The following is a 16,860-nucleotide window of genomic DNA, read 5'->3' as shown; positions in this document are numbered from 1 at the left end:
GAAGAGCTGGTGCTGCCCACAGGATGATGTGTAAATCACACCTGGGAGGGTAAACAATGAATTTTCCATGGGGGTTGCTGTAAAGAGATGATTTGATATCCACAAAAATGCATTTGTTGGCTTTGTCAGCCTCCATTTCTGGTCAGGGATTTTTGTTTTGACCTGTCTCCTCTGCCGTGGCTCAGGAATTTTTGGGTGTTTGTCCATTGAGGGCGTTTTTGAATAGTCATTGAGGACCCAGTGAGTGCTGACAAGTAAAATTAGTGAAGGAAAAATGTAATGACTCAGCTTTTGTGATTTTTGTGGGGACTTTTGGAGTGTGGGATGTAAATCTAAGAGGGCATAACCCTCTTTAGAAAATAATTTCAGGTGCTGGTCATCTGTATCCAGTATTCATTCCCAAGCATAATGAAGCTGTGGGTTTATACACCTGATATTACAGTGACTCTGTCTTCAATTTTCTCTCCCACCTTAGAGGAATTAAATTTAGACTTAACAAAAAAGTGCAACATGTAATTGTCATTGCTTTAATACTGCACTGGGTAGAAATTACAACCTGTATTGGAATTTGCAGCCCAAAGAATGGGAATGCCACCAGCATCTACTTATCCTTCTGTGAGAGAAAAAAAAAAGGTGTTATTTTATTTTATTTTCACTTTTTAATGGAAAAAATCAAGTAGTTGATAATACTTTCATTGGGAAACAACCCACATTCAGTTTATTTTAACTGGCCTCAAGTGGTTGGACTTAATGATCTTGGAGTTCTTCTCCAACCTTAATGATTCTCTGACATTTCTATTAGAGATGATTCCTAACATACGTTTTACTAGGGAATAAAGGGGTTTAGTCTTCAAAAATCTTCCCCTGGATACATTTTCCTCACTGGAATTCAGTGCCTGGCTCCAGTCTCTGTAGGATAAAAGCTTCCAAGAGGAGGCTACTCCTAAAACATTGGGAATCTACTGTATTTCAAGAAAGGCTGCCCTCCACAGTTAATGAAAATTATAATATTGCCAATCTAAAATCCATTCTCACCTGATTTCACCTCCCCTACAAAGCTGACCTGGGGAGTGGAATGTGCTGCTGTGTCAGTGTTCATTTTGCCTTTGAAAAACAAAGATTAACCTCCTGAAATGCAGATTTTTGCCAGGGAAGTTCACTCATTTTTGGCTTAGTTTCTCTCACTTGATGTTCTGAGATGCAAACCATATTTTCTGCCTGTTTAACTGCACTGCCTTTATTTTTCGCACACACTCCAACAAAACTTTCATATTATTTTGGCTTTTGTTCTCCCACTATTTTTAAGGGTACCCATTCATACGTGTATGAATGATGTTAAGCATTCCTCTTTTTAAAAAAAAAAAAGCAGATACTTAACAGAGATTAATGTTTTCTTCCTGGTTCACTAGGAATTATTGAGAGGACAGAAGCTAAACATCTAACTTTTAATCACAGGGAATGAAGTGGGTCTGTCAGACACGTGGTGCGGGGGGGGTGAGAGGTACTGGTTTGGGATTACATTTTGCTTTCTCGGCCCCAAAATTGGAGGCTAAAGCCAATATCTGCTGCTCTAATGTCCACAGCAGATCCAGTCTTTTCAGCTGTATTTCCTATTGCAAAGACTGGGCCAGTTTTGTGACTCAGATTGCTGTGAAATTCTGAGCTGTTTTGAGAGTTAAAGCCCAGCAGTTTAAAGGAATTTTATATTTCTTTTAACAGAAAATATCAGGCTCAAGCACCTCGTGAGCAATGACAGCTCAGACAGTGAAGATGAATCACAGCATCCAAAAGGTAAGGAAATGATCAGTTTTCATTTCCTAATTTCTTTTTTTTCTGCAGCTTTTGTATAGCCCAGCAGGGCTTCCCAGAGCTCTGGAGTTCCACATCCACCCCAAAATGTGGTTTGCTGAGCCAGTGAGCTCCAGAGGTGTGTTCCCAGCAAGCAGCTGAGCTCAGAGCCACGTTGGAATTGTCACCAGCCCAGCAAACTGAAACTTTCCATCGTTTTCAAGGGTTTCTTGATCAAACACTCACCTGAGAATGGTTTAATTTGTGGTTCCAGCATTCACAGGTGTCTTCTAGCACCTGTAGAAATGACATCTGATACAGGAAATTCCCAGAGCTTGGCTCAGTGTTTGTAACAGTGCCCAAATCCAGCTTCCCAGGACAGGCACAACCACAAAGAAAGGGAGTGTTGGGAGTGGGAAAAGATTTGATTGAAAATTATCTTGAAGTATCTAAACCACCTGGGGATTTCTGTGGTTTTAGTCAGAGACTCAGTCTCAGCCTAATAATGCTTTCTGATGATGTTTTTGGGGCCAACAATGATTTTCAACTGAAAAAAACCCCTGGTTATAATTTTAACAACCAAAACAAAGATGGGAATGCAGCTGTTTGTGATTTCAGGATCTACAGGAAGAAAAGAAAATCCTGTGTCATGAGACAGGGAATTATGTCACTACCTCAGTTCCATGATTACTTCTTCAATTCCCCCTATGTGTAAAATAATTTTGTAGGTGGTACCACATTTTGTGTTTATTTGTGGGTTTCCTGTTTAATCATTACAGCCAGCACCAAACACTCCATTTCCCTCATAGTTTGTAGCCATAGTGAACTACCTACAAATCTGTGATTGCAAACACTTGGCAATCCCTCTCACTTCCATAGAATGTTGTACAGATACTGAACCTCTTCACTTTATGGTGCTCGTTTTCTCCCTACTAATATAAAAATTAGCTCCATTAAGGCATGGATTAAAGAGGCACATTTAAAAGCTGGATTTAAAGTATCAAGCTTGAGCCTGAATTCTCTTCTTATACAAAACACCCCAAAAATTTAAGTTTTGACAGTTTATGAATGCAAGGTGGTGCCAATCCAGGTAATTTTTACTGTGAGCTCTAGCTGCAGACATACAAGTCTGATTGCTTCATTGTGCTCTTCAGTTAATTAAAACCAGATATTAATTGTAGTCTGCAGTTTACCGTAAGTGTATTTTCAGATATTTTAGAATTCCCGTGCTAATTATTTTTAATTTTAATTATTTTAGCATTTCCATGCATTCTTTCATGCCTTCTGAAGGAAAAATGGGTTTCTAGGTACCAGCAAAGGGTGGAGAAGGCTGTCAATGCACATCCAGAAGAATTTTGGTCTACACAGAGCATAGATTTTGGCAACTCAGGTCTATCTGTCCCTGAGCCCAAGAGAGTTGCATTCTGAGTGCTAGCACAGAGAAAGCCTCGTTGCCCTCATCCAGACAGGTCATCTAAGACGTTCCCAGTGTATTTTCCTGAGGGACACATCCACACTGTTACACTGCAGATGAACAGTCGAGGGTGGATTCTCTCTGTTGCTCTGAAATGGTTGCAGCAAAGCTCCCTCCCTGAGCCCACAGCTCACTGAAGGGATGCTGTGACATTGTTTTTCCAGGTCCTTTGCTTTAGCAGCCCCAGCAGTGTTGTGCTCACCCTGGCTGGGGTGTCGTGCTCAGCCTGGCTGGGGTCTTGTGCTCACCCTGGCTGGGGTGTTGTCCTTGCCCCTGCAGGCACCGGGAGCGCCGAGGCCCGGCCGGAGCAGCAGGAGAGGAGCCAGGAGAGGAGCCAGGAGAGCAGCCAGGAGAGGAGCCAGGAGAGGAGCCAGGAGAGCAGCCAGGAGAGCTGGGTGCAGCGCATGCTCATGGCCCTGGTGGGGGACAGTGCCCTCTTCAACACCCGGGAGGGCCGTGCTGGCAAGGTGCACAACTTCATGCTGGGGCTGAACCTCAACAGCTGCTACCCCCTGTCCCCCCTGGCAGAGCTGCTCACCCAGGAGTCCGTGGAGGAGGACGAGCTCGACGCGGCCGTTGCAGGTCAGTTCACAGACAGTGCTGGGTGTTCACACCAGGAGGTTTATAAAAGCCTGTACCTGGGAGCAGGAGAATGTTCCTGTGAGGACTGACCGACAGCAGAGGTTGTGAGGTGACTGAGGTCTCAAAGGGCACCATGCAGTGACTTGTGTCTGCTACCTCCCTCCCCTGTCCCCAGCCAGTCTCTTCTGGAGGGACAGTGGCTCTCTGTTTGGAGAGAGTTGCTGGCAGAGGTGACCAAATTGCTTTTGTGTAGGGTGCCCTTCGTTACATCCACTTTTTCACTCTCTTGGCCTTCTCCAAAGGGTGTCCTGTGTTGTTCCGTCTCTTATTGATGAGATAAAACTTTTCCTTGTTCTCCTACAGGGCTTCCCTGTTGCCACAATTTTGTAGCTGTCTTCTGAAAAATCTCTGGGGGCAACACACTGCTGCACTTGTAGAATCATAAAATCCCCTGAGCTGGAAGGGACCCACAGGACCATCCAGTCCAACTCCTGGTCCTACACAGACACCCCAACAATCCCCCCCGTTCCTGAGAGCTCCTGGAGCTCTGGCAGCCTTGGGGCTGTGCCCACTGCCCTGGGGAGCCTGGTCAGTGCCCAACCACCCTCTGGGGGAAGAACCTTTTCCTGAGATCCAACCTAAATCTCCCCTGACACAGCCTGTAGATCCTTGCTTTGCTGACACCATGTTCTTCCCAGTGTGGGTGCACCTGACCAGCCACTCACAGTTCAGTGTGGGTGATATGCAGATGCATCCACGTTTCATGTTGGCTTAAGGAGGAATGCAGATGGAAGAGAAGAATTTCAGAAAAATATTAATTTGCCATAGGAGTTCAAAGTCTTCCCCCACTCCACGGGTTACGTGGTGTTTGGGACAGTAGCTGTGATGTGAAGAATTAGGGATCGTGTTTGATTTGGATTTTGAAGCTTTGCTGTGCAGTGTTCACTGCAACCTTCTCAGTGACAATCAATTAGTTTCCTAGTATTTTTCTGACACTGTTGTGTTCACTGGAGGTGTTCAGGGCCAGGCTGGGCTAGTGGAAGGTGTCCCTGCCCATGGCAGAGGGTGGAATGAGATGATCTTTAAGGTCCCTTCCAACTCAAACCATTCCGTGATTGTGTTCCATCAAACTGAGGAGCTGCAGCTCTCTGAAGGTCGTGTTCCTTCCGTGCTATAGCACCACAGCTCTCCCACCCATCCCCAGTAACAATAGTCATCACTTCAGCCCTTATTTTCTGCTCAGAGATTGTCCCCACTGCTCCTTCTGCAGCAGTAAATACCAGATGTCATTTACAAGCTCAAGCAGCAGCCGCGCTCTGATGTGTATTTGTTAATGTAACAAATCCCTCGGAGTGGCTGGATAGTCATTTCCATCTGGACTCCACTTTCTAAATATTTTTATCATCTCAGAGATGTTTACAACTGGGTAGTCTTAATATTTATAGTAGTTGTAAAAGAGGCAGGAAAGCGGGTGGGAAATTTTATGGTTGGAAAAAATGACAGTCGATGAGAATTTTGCATAATTAAGACATGTGGATAGTGTTTGGAATCAACTATCGACTTCCTGGGGTTTAATTTCAATGGAAATAAAATTCTGGGTTGACAAAACAAGCCTGCACCTCTGAGACAATTACTTTGGAGGGCCTGAAACTTCTTGGGGTTAAAATGTGTGGGAAAAGTTTCACATAAGAGCAGTTGTTTTAGTGTCAGCTGAAGCCCACGCTCAGAAAGCTGAAGACACAAATCTGACAGCTACGAGTAGCTGCAATGTTATAGTCAAGAATAGTTAAAAACCCCTTGAAGCTTCAGCAGTTAATGTAAAATTTAATCATTCAGTGGTGTGATAAGTGTATCTGCACTTTAATGCTGTGAATTTTCCTTGCAAGTGCTGAGGAGCCTAGAGGAGCAGATAGAAAGGAAATAGATAGAAAGGAAACTTTGGTGTAAATTTAAAATATTTCTATTACCAAGGCACTGGATGCATTTAAGCTTTGCATATTTATTCTACCACTGGCAGTTTACCTGTCAGCTTGAGTACAGAGAGAAGTCTGTAATGCTTTAAGACTGACTTTCCTTTATTACCAGACATTCCAAAGGAGAAATAAGTGACTCAAAAAGGATATAAATAATACTTTACGTCTCCAGTTGTGCCAGACCTTCCCAGAGGATGAACTGTGGCTGGCCTAAGCTGATGTTACAGTCATTCCTGAGATTGAATTTAGGGGCTGCAGTGCCTGCAGCAGAAATCCCAGCTGCTTGGTCTGGAAGTAAAACCCTTGGATTTGCTTTTCTGTAGATTCTATTTATGCTGAATGTTTCCTTATTTCATCTCAAATGCACTTCAAAGCTTTGCACCCCCCTTCAATGATTTCATTGTGAGCTCAGAGTTTATTCTGTTTCTTTACTTGATGTTACAACACACCAAAGTGACTTGAGAAAATGCCACGTGAAAACAATAGGGAAAAATAACCCCTAATCTCTGCTCCTTTATTTCAGTGTTTATGGAAACTGTTATGGCAGATGCACGTCAGAAGCAAATGCCCTTTTCATCTCCCATATTTCCACTGGAGCTGCTGTTTGGGACAAATTTGGTCTCTGGAACATGGTCTCTCTTTTTATTTCCAAACAGTTCTTATTATCTGTCTCTGCACGAGATAAACTCATAAGTTAAATTTCTCCTGTAATCACTAAAGCCAGTCTGTGGTCATTATAAATTTATTGATGATGTTAAATTAGATATTGGGAGGAAACTCTTCCCTGTGAGGGTGGGGAGGCCCTGGCACAGGTTGCCCGGAGAAGCTGTGGCTGCCCCTGGATCCCTGGAAGTGTCCAAGGCCAATTTTTGTAAAGTAAGAAAAGGCAAAACATGAACAAAAATGTTTCCACAATTTTTAGAAATTCTATAGAGAACAAGGATTTAATTACTTTTGAAATGTCTTTAAACAAGAAGAGGAAATCAAAACTTCTCTACTTGTGCTAAAAGGAAATGTATTAAGTGTATTTTTACCATTTTTTTAATTATGGTGAATTTGATAAGTACTAATTTATTTTCATAGATTTATGCTAAGTCATTATTATGAAATATATCTGGTTCTAAAATAGGGCTATAAACACAGCCCTTTTGCAATAGGCAATGATTTAAAAGTGTTCTCTCCCTTAGAAATCAAGGCAAATAGTAGAACAATGGGGCCTCATTTCTTGGAAAAGTGTCCTCTAATAAATAACAACAGAGATAAAAAGTGAAAGCATCTCTTCTGAGATTTTTTTTGCTGCTCGTAGCAGTAAATTTTTCTCACGGATCCTGAAGTGATGGGAATAAGAGTTTGAATTATTTTGGATGGATTTTCTTCACTTTAAAATGTCTTCTTTTTTTTTTCAGATTGCTTCTATTGCAAATAAGCAGGTGCTGGGAAGTTTAATTACACCAGAAATAATTATATTATCCTGTCCAGCATTCCTTAGATCACACTGCCCTCTACAGATTACGAGCATTAGTTTTCAGTCAAAAAGCAAAACCACGCACTGGAAATCTGTTTAAGATCCAGAGCAAGAAAAGACCATCATGGGAAAAGTTGTAAGTCCAGCAGGGATTGTTTAGGGGCATCCAGAGACTTGGATAAGTGCAAAGAGACTTCAGAAAAATTGATTGTTTTTTTCCTGAGCTGCATCCAGGGAATATTGGGGTTACAGGGGAAGCATCATCTCCTTCAGCCCTCAGTTGGGCTGAGAGAGGAGGCTGGTTTGTCCCAGACTGGGACAGCACTGGCAGGGAGTGGCTCACAGGGAATTCTGCTGCAATCTGAGATATGGATATAGGTCACTATTTCTTTTTGTTCCTGGTGGAGTAGTGAGTTCTGAGGTCATCAGATTTGGTGCAGTTGGAAAAGAAGACTTGATAGTCCCAATGTAATGGACAGAAGCAGATGGTGGACAAACATCACACCAAAGCAGAGCCACGTCGAGGCTTCTTAGGGGGAAGAGCTGGGGAGGATGAGGGACAGGGAGAGGGAACCTGGGGGAAGAGATTTGGGCAGGGGTTACAGGACACTGAGGGGATCACAGGATTGTTAGGGTTGGAAGGGACCTCAGGCATCACCCACCCAACCCTCCCCCCACCAAGGCAGGGTCACCTGGAGCAGGGGACACAAGCAAGCATCCAGGTGGGTTTGGGATGTCTCCAGACAGGAAGACTCCAGGCCCTCCCTGGGCAGCTGTTCCAGGCTCTGCCACCCTCCAGGGAAAGAAGTTCTTCCTTGTTGTGTTTTAGTTTATGTCCGTTGCTGCTCATCCTGTCTCTGGGCACCACCAAAAAGGGTCTGGGACCATCCTCTTGGCACTGCCAGATGGGCATTTGGATTCTGTCTCTTTACATCCCATAAACTCTTTCCTTTGTGTGTGAGCTGATGGGGTGAAGGTGGAAAGGCTGGGATCAAACCTGGCCATTTGCCCCCTTCAGTGTTGCCTGGAGCCATTTCTGTGCATTGGGACAGGGCCTTTCCAGCTCCTTTTTTCCCACCTCATTCTCCACTTGTTAAGAGTTTGAGTTACACTTGAGTTTGTGGTATGTTTAGCTGGGATGTCCTGTACATTTTAAATCCTTTGCAGTCTCCAGTCCTTGGGGAAACACTGGAAAGCCCATCAAAGCTTGAATTCTTAACTCGTATATACTGGGGGTTTTTTTTGGTTTCCCTGTGTTCTGCACAGATCCTGATGAGTTTGAGAGGATCTATGAGCCACTGGATGTGAAGAGCAAGAAGATTCACATTGTGGACAGTGGGCTGACGTTTAACCTGCCATACCCCCTCATCCTGAGGCCTCAGAGAGGCGTCGATCTCATCATCTCTTTTGATTTCTCAGCGAGGCCAAGTGATTCCAGCCCTCCTTTCAAGGTAAGTAAGACAGGCCATCTCCTCCTTTGGGGTCAGGAGCTCAAGTTGACTCAATTGTATTCTTCCAGTCATGTTGTTCCCACATTTCATGGTCCCAGAAGGTGCTGCTGTAGCTACAACACTAGAATATTTCTTTCCACGTCAAGCAGAATAGTGCCCTGTGTCTCAGTTCCTGTTTACATGACTTACATGGCACAACTAACACAAAGAAGGCTATTTCAAAGGAAGGAAATTCATTTGAAGTAGTTGTTTTTATGGAAATTTTGCTTTCATGCTGATTGCAGAGTTTTATTTTGTGTCAGTATTAAACAATGAAGTCAGTTGTCCTTGCCCTGGTGCTCTAACTCTGTCCAGCTGCTCCCTGTGTGCTGTGATGTAAATGAATGTCATCATCCTGCAGAAATGCATCATCTTACTCACTCTGGTATTGCTAAATAACCTCTTGGAAGCAGGGCTAGCTGTCCATTTACATCTCCCTGGGATCATCCCAGCACTGGTGTCAGCAGGATTCTTAAATCCGTTCAGGCCGGAGCAAAACGGCACCAGGAAAACAGGGAGTAAATGACACGGTTGTTTTGTGGGGCAGGTGTGGAAAGCACAGCTGTGCCTGTACAACCTGTGCATCCACAGAGCTCCTTCTCATCCCAAAGGCTTGACATGGGGTCATTTTGGTAACTGATACAGAAAAAACAGCACTTCAGAGGCTACTGTGAGGTTCTCACTTGGAGATACGGTTTAGTGGGCACAGTGGGATTTGGTTGAAGGTTGGACTTGATGATCTTGGAGGTCTTTTCCAACCTCAGTGATTCTGTGATCCTCAAAAAAGGCCATATTTATTTCAAAGAGGATTTCAAAAAGAATTTTCAAGGAAGCCCAGAAAATATTTCTGTTTGAAAAACAACTGACGTTGCTTGTTGCTTTACAGACAAATTCCAATTAGAACAAACAGGTTATTTTTTTCCTTCATCTTAATATCGAGGATGTTAGAAAATAACAGCAGTAGCAAAACGAGCTCGAGATCAGTGTTGTCAAATGCAAAGACAAACAAGTTTCAGGAGAATAAAAAGGAGTAATTTCTGTAATCTCTAGGTCTCTTGGGGCTACTGGGAAAAACAGAGCACTGAGAAGACTCTTCCTAGTGCTGAGATCCCTAATTCCTTTTTTCCTTAATTCACTGAATCCCAGAGTGTTTCTTCCTTTAATATTCAATTTGCATAAGAATATATCTCCTTTTTTGTCATGAATATTTTCCCCATCAGCTAAATTTGCTGACACAGCACTGCCATCTTCTCTGAAATCTCTTTATCCTCCCTTTTTTGACATTCCACACGTGGACCCTGTGCAAAAGGCTGTGTATGGTCATCCCTGTTACTCTTACCCTACACATTGTCTTTATCAGCAGCAATTTTTTGTGTCGTTTTGGGGACCATGGAGAGAGATTGGTTGGAAGTCAAGTGGCATCCTGAGGAGTTTTCTCTAAACTGTAGTTTTAAAAAGGCAAAAAAATCCTTTGATACAAGAAAAAATGGTGGGAAGAAGAAATGATGCCTTTGTTTTCCTGAAGCCACTGTTGAAGTGTTGTTCCTGAGGCACAAAGAGGTGTGGAAGAAGAAGAGATGTAGTCCAGAGGCAGAGGCTTTGTGTTCATGGTTTCAAGGCCAGGAACCAGTTGTGTTTGCTGGCTGTGTGTCCCACTGGTTCTGCTTGCATTGCAAAGAGCAAATGCCACTTCAAGAGTGGGCCTGTCTCTATGGTAGCACTAATATTGTGCTTTGCTGGGGAAATTAGCCAGCTGAGCTCAGTGACTCCACTCTTGGTTTATCATTTTGCACCCACTATCTTTTAATCTCCTGCGTATCTCAGACAGTCGCCCGAAGAAGGGTCCTGTTTCATTGAAAACCACGATTAAAGTTGTTGACCTTCCCTCTCCTCCCTCTCACACGCCCTCATTGCATGCTCTTGAGTCATTGTTTACAAATTATTTTGTTTACTGAGTTGTCATGAGGAAGAAAAAAGCCTGTTTTCCAGCTCTCTGCACTCGGTGTGCTTTCGAACGCCGCTCTGGGCTGTGATGTGACTCTGAGCACAACAATACACGGCCTGGTGTTTGTGAACTCTCCTTGGTTTCCATAGTGCTGATACTCCAGTTGCAGGTCAAATCAGGGATGGTTTTCCCTCTGTAAAGTCACTCCAAGTTTTGTGGGCCAGACCAGCTCTTTGCCTGCCATGAATCAGTGCTGGTGGTGGAGACTGAGAGGCTGAAGGAGGTGCTCAGTTTGCCACTCTGGGTCATCAATCAGAGATTGATTTGATCAGTCCTTCATATCACAGAATCATGGAATGCTTTGGGTTGGAGGGGACCTTAAAGACCATCTCATTCCATCCCACCTTCTACTAGCCCAGGTTGCTCCAAGCCCCGTCCAACCTGGCCTTGGACACTTCCAGGGATCCAGGGGCAGCCACAGCTTCTCTGGGCAACCTGTGCCAGGGCCTCCCCACCCTCACAGGGAACAATTCCTTCCCAACATCCCATCTAACCTGCCCTCTGGCAACTTGAGGCCTTTTCCCCTTGTCCTGTCCCTCCATCCCTTGTAAACAATCTCTCTCCATGTTTCTTGTAGCCCCTTCAGGCACTGCAAGGCCACAATTAGGTCATCCTAAACCTTCTTTTCTCCAGGCTGAACAATTCCAATTCTCCCAGCCTTTCCTCATTGCTTCCTCCCTCTAATAATCTTGGTGCCTCCTCTGGACTTGTCCCAGCAGCTCCATGTCCTTCCTGGGCCCTGAATAGTTTATTAATTGCTTCTACCAACCAGTTTGCCCCGTGTCTCTCCAAACCTCCTCACTTTTCAGTGGATGCTTTCATGCACCTGAATCTTTGTATCTCTTCAGGAAATTCTGCTGGCTGAGAAATGGGCTCGAATGAACAAGCTGCCTTTCCCCAAAATAGACCCCAATGTGTTTGACAGAGAGGGCCTGAAGGAGTGCTACGTGTTCAAACCAAAGGACACCTCTTCAGAGAAGGACTGTCCCACCATAATCCATTTTGTCTTGGCCAACATCGACTTCAGGAAGTACAAAGCTCCAGGTGAGCACAGTTTCTGCTGCTGAATCCCTGTTCCTTTGGAATGCCATGGTGGTTGTGCACCACAAATGTTTTGGCTCTCACATAACTCCCTAATGTGTCTGCAGCCCTGAGGGAATCCAAAAGAGCCATTCCAAAGTCAGGTGGTGGATGATCAGACCTAATATTTCGCTGGTGGTTTTGTGTTTGTTCTGTGCAGGTGTTCCCAGGGAAACACAGGAAGAGAAGGATTTTGCAGACTTTGACATTTTTGATGATCCAAATACACCTTTCTCTACCTTCAACTTCCAATATCCCAACGAGGCTTTCAAGAGGCTCCATGACCTGATGGAGTTCAACACCCTCAATAACATAGATGTATGTTGGGAGGGTTTAAGGGTTGTTCAGTGGGGGAGTGGGTGATGTGAGTAAAACCCTAAATATTCCATACAGGCCTTTGCTTCAGTGTTTGCCTGACTTTCTCATTTGGTTCTTGTCTTGTTTTTGCCATTTCACCATCCCAAACCATTCAGAGTAACTGAGCAAAAGGGGCTTTGGGGAGTGGAGACAATATGTTCAGAATTTTATACTCAGATTTTTAAGCATGTTGATTTTTCTAACCGGAAAAAAGAGGAAATTGGAAATCTCTTTATCAGTTGCTGATTAAGATTTATTACTGATTTCTTTATCAGTTCTACTTCTAACTCAATAATAATTATTTGTAATTGATAGTAGGTGCAACACAACATAGTGATCCCAACATCTGCAGTGACAAGTGTAAATGATCACCCCAGATAAAGACACAGGGAGGGGGTTATCAATATAGTAAAGAAAATGGTTACATCAGGACAAAGGAAGCAAAAGTAAAGATTTAATCATTCTTGATGTTTATTTTTTTCTTTATCCTTTTTAAAATAATAATAATTATATTCTATAATTATTTTTATATCCTTTAAATATGGATTTTCTCAATGCTTTGATTTACGCTTCTGAATGTCATTGGGACTCAAGTGTAAATGCTGTATTTACACTGATTTTTTTTTTTTACACACATATTTTTGTGTGACTTCTTTGACATTGGTGGCCTCCCTCATACCTATATTAACCACATTAAAATCGGTGTTTTATACAGTCAAGTAAGAGGGATTGATGAGTTTTATTAAAAATACTTTGTTCAATGGTGGAGCAGAGTTAAAAATGGAAGCAAGAGTTGTTCCCATCAGAAGGAGCTTTTTCTGACAGTTAATAAATATTTGTTGTGTGGCTTCTTTGACATTAGTGGCCTCCCTCATACCTTTGTTAACCACATTAAAATCAGTGTTTTATCCAGTCAGGTAATAGTATTTTTAATAAAATTCATAATTTTTAACGGAGTTAAAATTGGAAGCAAGAATTGTTATCATCAGAAGGGGCTTTTTCTGTCAGTTAATAAATATTTGTTGTGTGACTTGATCTTGTACCTTTACTAACCCCATTAAAATGAGTGTTTTATCCAGTCAGGTAATAGTATTTTTAATAAAATTTATCATTTTCAAAGGAGTTAAAAATGGAAGCAAGAATTGTTATCATCAGAAGGGGCTTTTTCTGTCAGTTAGTAAATATTTGTTGTGTGACTTGACACTGTTGTGTGACTTGACCTTGTACCTTTACTGACCCCCTTAAAATCAGTGTTTTATCCAGTCAGGTAATAGCATTTTTAATAAAACTCATCATTTTCAATGGTGGAGCAGAGTTAAAAATGGAAGCAAGAGTTGTTCCCATCAGAAGGGGCTTTTTCTGTCAGTTAGTAAATATTTGTTGTGTGACTTGACATTGTTGTGTGACTTGACCTCGTACCTTTACTGACCCCATTGAAATGAGTGTTTTATCCAGTCAGGAAATAGCATTTCTAATAAAACTCCTCAGTGCCTTTGCTCAGTGGTGGAGCAGAAGCAGGGGTTTTCTGTGGGTCCATACCTGTTGTTCCCTGCCTTCCAAGCTGTGCCTGTGTTGCAGGTGATCCGGGAGGCCGTGCTGGAGAGCATCGAGTACCGCAAGGAGAACCCGTCGCGCTGCTCGGTGTCCCTGAGCAGTGTGGAGGCCAGGAGGTTCTTCAACAAGAGCCACCTCAACAACAACCACACGTAGAGGCCGTGCCCGGGCCCTGCTCCTGCCCCTACAGCTGGAGCCACAGCCCCTCCAGCAGCTCCTCCTCCACACGTTTCCTTGGGGCTTCTCGAGTTCCAGTATCGTTTTGTACTGCTGTTTTTATAAACTAAACACATTTCAGTATGCTGAGATCCTGATTTTAACAGATGTGCAGTTAGGGGAGTTTTTTTTGAGATCATCGGGTTCAGGGTCTTTTTTTTTTCCCTCCCTTATAAAATTGTAAACATTGGTTTCTTTTGGGGGGGGGTAATTGATTTTTAATTGATGTAAACTGGGTGTAGCTTGAAAGATAAGATGGGATTAGAAAGAAATAAGATTGAAATCCACCTTTCTGCTGTTTCACAACATCTGTACCACTTAGCAAAACCCCAAACCTCTTACATTTTCTTTTTTGATCCTCCAAGTTACATTGCTTGAATCCTTGAGCTACTGGCACCTGTGTGTTAAATTATTGTTAGTTTGTGTATTCCTGACCAAAATGTTTATACATGACTTGACAGTGATTTTTGCATTTGACCATGATTGAACCATCACATTTCTGCAGAGGGACAGTGGGAATGTTTACTGGGGATGGATATTGTGCCCAGGTAAGAATGTGAAGTAGTTCATGTCTTAAGGGTTATTTGAAATAATATTTTTGAGTCCTGTAAATAATAAAAGATGGTGCAGAGCCACAGATTGTTTCAGTCCCATCTCAACAAGTGTTGAGGTAACTCTGCAAACGCACAGAAAATGCAGTGGCATCTCCAAAGACTTTAATTGCTAAAATCTGTAAGTCCACGGGAAGGGAAGTAATTAAAATGCATTTATTTTAACAGCCACTGCATCCCAGAATCCTGGAATGCTTTGGATGACCTTAAAGCTCACATTGTTCCACCCCTTGCCATGGGCAGGGACACCTCCACTATCCCAGGTTGCTCTAAGTCTACATGCAGTGTTCTGTGATTAAATAACATTTTCTGCATTGATCAGTAGGTTTTATTTCTGTTTGAATTAGTGCATGTTTAAAATCAAGCAAGAAAATGAAAGTAACTTGTCTTAGTGCTGCATAATTTAAACATTTTCCATGAATTTTGGAATACAGGAAGGAACTGGTACCATTATATTATTGTAATATTTTCTTTTTAATGTTATATTTCCCTTTGGGAATGTAATATTTGTATTTTTTATTTTATAATATGTACCTACTCTATTTTATGGAAGAGTTTTATCATGCTTTATACAGTTTGTATTATCACAGAGTTATCAGACGATAACAAATAAAACTATATTTGCCACCTGCTGTTTTCAGCCAGTTTATTTTGATAATTTCTGTGATATTTGCATTGTTATGCTGGATGGTGTGGGGCAGATGACACTGTGGGTAATGGGTGGTGGGTCTTTGCTGCCTTTCATCTTGGATTTCTTAAAAAGCAGGGGAAGAAGGGAAGTTCCTCCGGGCCTGTTTGGATCCAACAGCTGATTCTGGTCATGAAAAGCAGGAGCAGGTGCTGCTGTGGGTTGCAGGGACATCAAAACTCGTGGTCTGGACTGTCTGTGGAGGGGTGACAGTGTCCCCACGTGCACTGAGCTCTTGACCCACCACCGCTGGGACCTCGTGGGGTTGTTGGTGTGGGGGTTCCCCCTTTGTCTGTCTGCCAGAACCCCCCTTCCTCTGCTAAAATCATTCAAAACCCCTCGTTATGAGGTTTTGCCCAGAGAAGCTGTGGCTGCCCCTGGATCCCTGGAAGTGTCCAAGGCCAGGTTGGACGGGGCTTGGAGCAACCTGGGCTGGTGGAAGGTGTCCCTGCCCATGGCAGGGGGGTGGCACTGGATGGGCTTTAAGGTCCCTCCAACCCAAACCACTCTGGGATTCTGTGATTTTTCAGACATTAGAAGTGGTTTGGGCTCCCCAGAAGCTCCTTTGTAAATTAATAGCTGTGATTTCACTGCAGTCTGCAAAAAAAAACCTCTGTTAAATCTGCATCCATAAATTTCAAATGGAAAAATTCATCTCTGTATGATCAGAAACTTAGAAAAGGGTTCTTATTTTGTTCTTCAGCAGAGCAGAACACTGGGCCTTACAGCCTTAGCCATACTTTATATTAAAAATAATGTGAAAAGAGAGGAATAATGCAGGAAAAAACCTCTTCTGACACATGATGTGAAGCCAAACACGCAGAGTTTTCCCTTGGCCTAGAAAGTTAGTCCTTCATTTCTCATTTCCCTCCCTTCAGTCCCTGGTCCATCTGGTTTATTCCTGCAGTCCTTTTTTCCAACCAAGGGTACATTCCCTAGGAGGCAGTAAAAGGTGAGTTTAGAGAATGAATTATTTTGGATGTCAGACCTGACTTAAGGTGCAGAATGTGGAAGGTGCTTTCTGCCCCAAGGGTATGGAAGTGCCACCAGGCAGGCCTGGAGTGAGTGGGAAGGACTCAGCGTGGTAGGTGAGCTCAGCTCTGCTGGGCTCTGTCTCACACTAAGCTTGGCCCTGAGCTCGTGTTCTTTCCCTGGACCTTTTGGCAGGCTCCAGCTGCTGGGATAGACGTTGGGAATCTCTGCTTGCCTTTTTCTTCACCAGCAGATGCTCAGAATAAAATCCCCTTGACCTGACAAGTGTGAGGGCACCGGAGCATTGACCTCGTGCTTGCAGCAGTGAGAAGAAAATTCCTTTTGGCAGGGGATGGTTCCACAGCCAGTGCTCTTCCTCATTCCCCTGGGCATGTTTTGTCTGTGGGATGAAACTTAACCAGTCAGCTCCTACTTCTCTGTGGATGCTGATTTATTTTTTTGCTGGGATAAGCAGAGGTTTCAAAGGGTGAAACCATTCCAAGGCTATATTAGAGAGCAGTTTGTGGAAGGGCTCCCAAGGTGTGTCACTTTTCTTGCTCAGTTGCTGAATTTGTCAGTTATCATTGATCAGGAACAATTCCTGT

The 16,860-nt window shown here is 43.3% G+C and overlaps 1 protein-coding gene across 3 annotated transcripts in view; it reads left to right on the top strand.

The window, feature by feature from the left end:
* PLA2G4A (phospholipase A2 group IVA) overlaps positions 1-15,222 on the top strand; it is an 81,936-nt gene extending 66,714 nt beyond the window's left edge. For all 3 annotated transcript variants that reach the window (XM_064664034.1, XM_064664035.1, XM_064664032.1), the window contains 6 exons: positions 1,720-1,791; positions 3,542-3,844; positions 8,549-8,733; positions 11,626-11,821; positions 12,018-12,175; positions 13,793-15,222. In XM_064664034.1, coding sequence (XP_064520104.1) covers positions 1,720-1,791; positions 3,542-3,844; positions 8,549-8,733; positions 11,626-11,821; positions 12,018-12,175; positions 13,793-13,924 — 1,046 coding nt within the window. In that variant the 3' untranslated portion in view covers positions 13,925-15,222. The remainder of the gene's footprint in view (positions 1-1,719; positions 1,792-3,541; positions 3,845-8,548; positions 8,734-11,625; positions 11,822-12,017; positions 12,176-13,792) is intronic.
* Positions 15,223-16,860: the final 1,638 nt, after the last annotated feature.

The sequence above is a fragment of the Pseudopipra pipra genome, chromosome 9 (assembly GCF_036250125.1).
Source record: "Pseudopipra pipra isolate bDixPip1 chromosome 9, bDixPip1.hap1, whole genome shotgun sequence".
Taxonomy (NCBI): domain Eukaryota; kingdom Metazoa; phylum Chordata; class Aves; order Passeriformes; family Pipridae; genus Pseudopipra; species Pseudopipra pipra.
The sequence above is the reverse complement of the archived record's forward strand: the minus strand, read 5'-3'. Positions and strand labels throughout refer to the sequence as shown.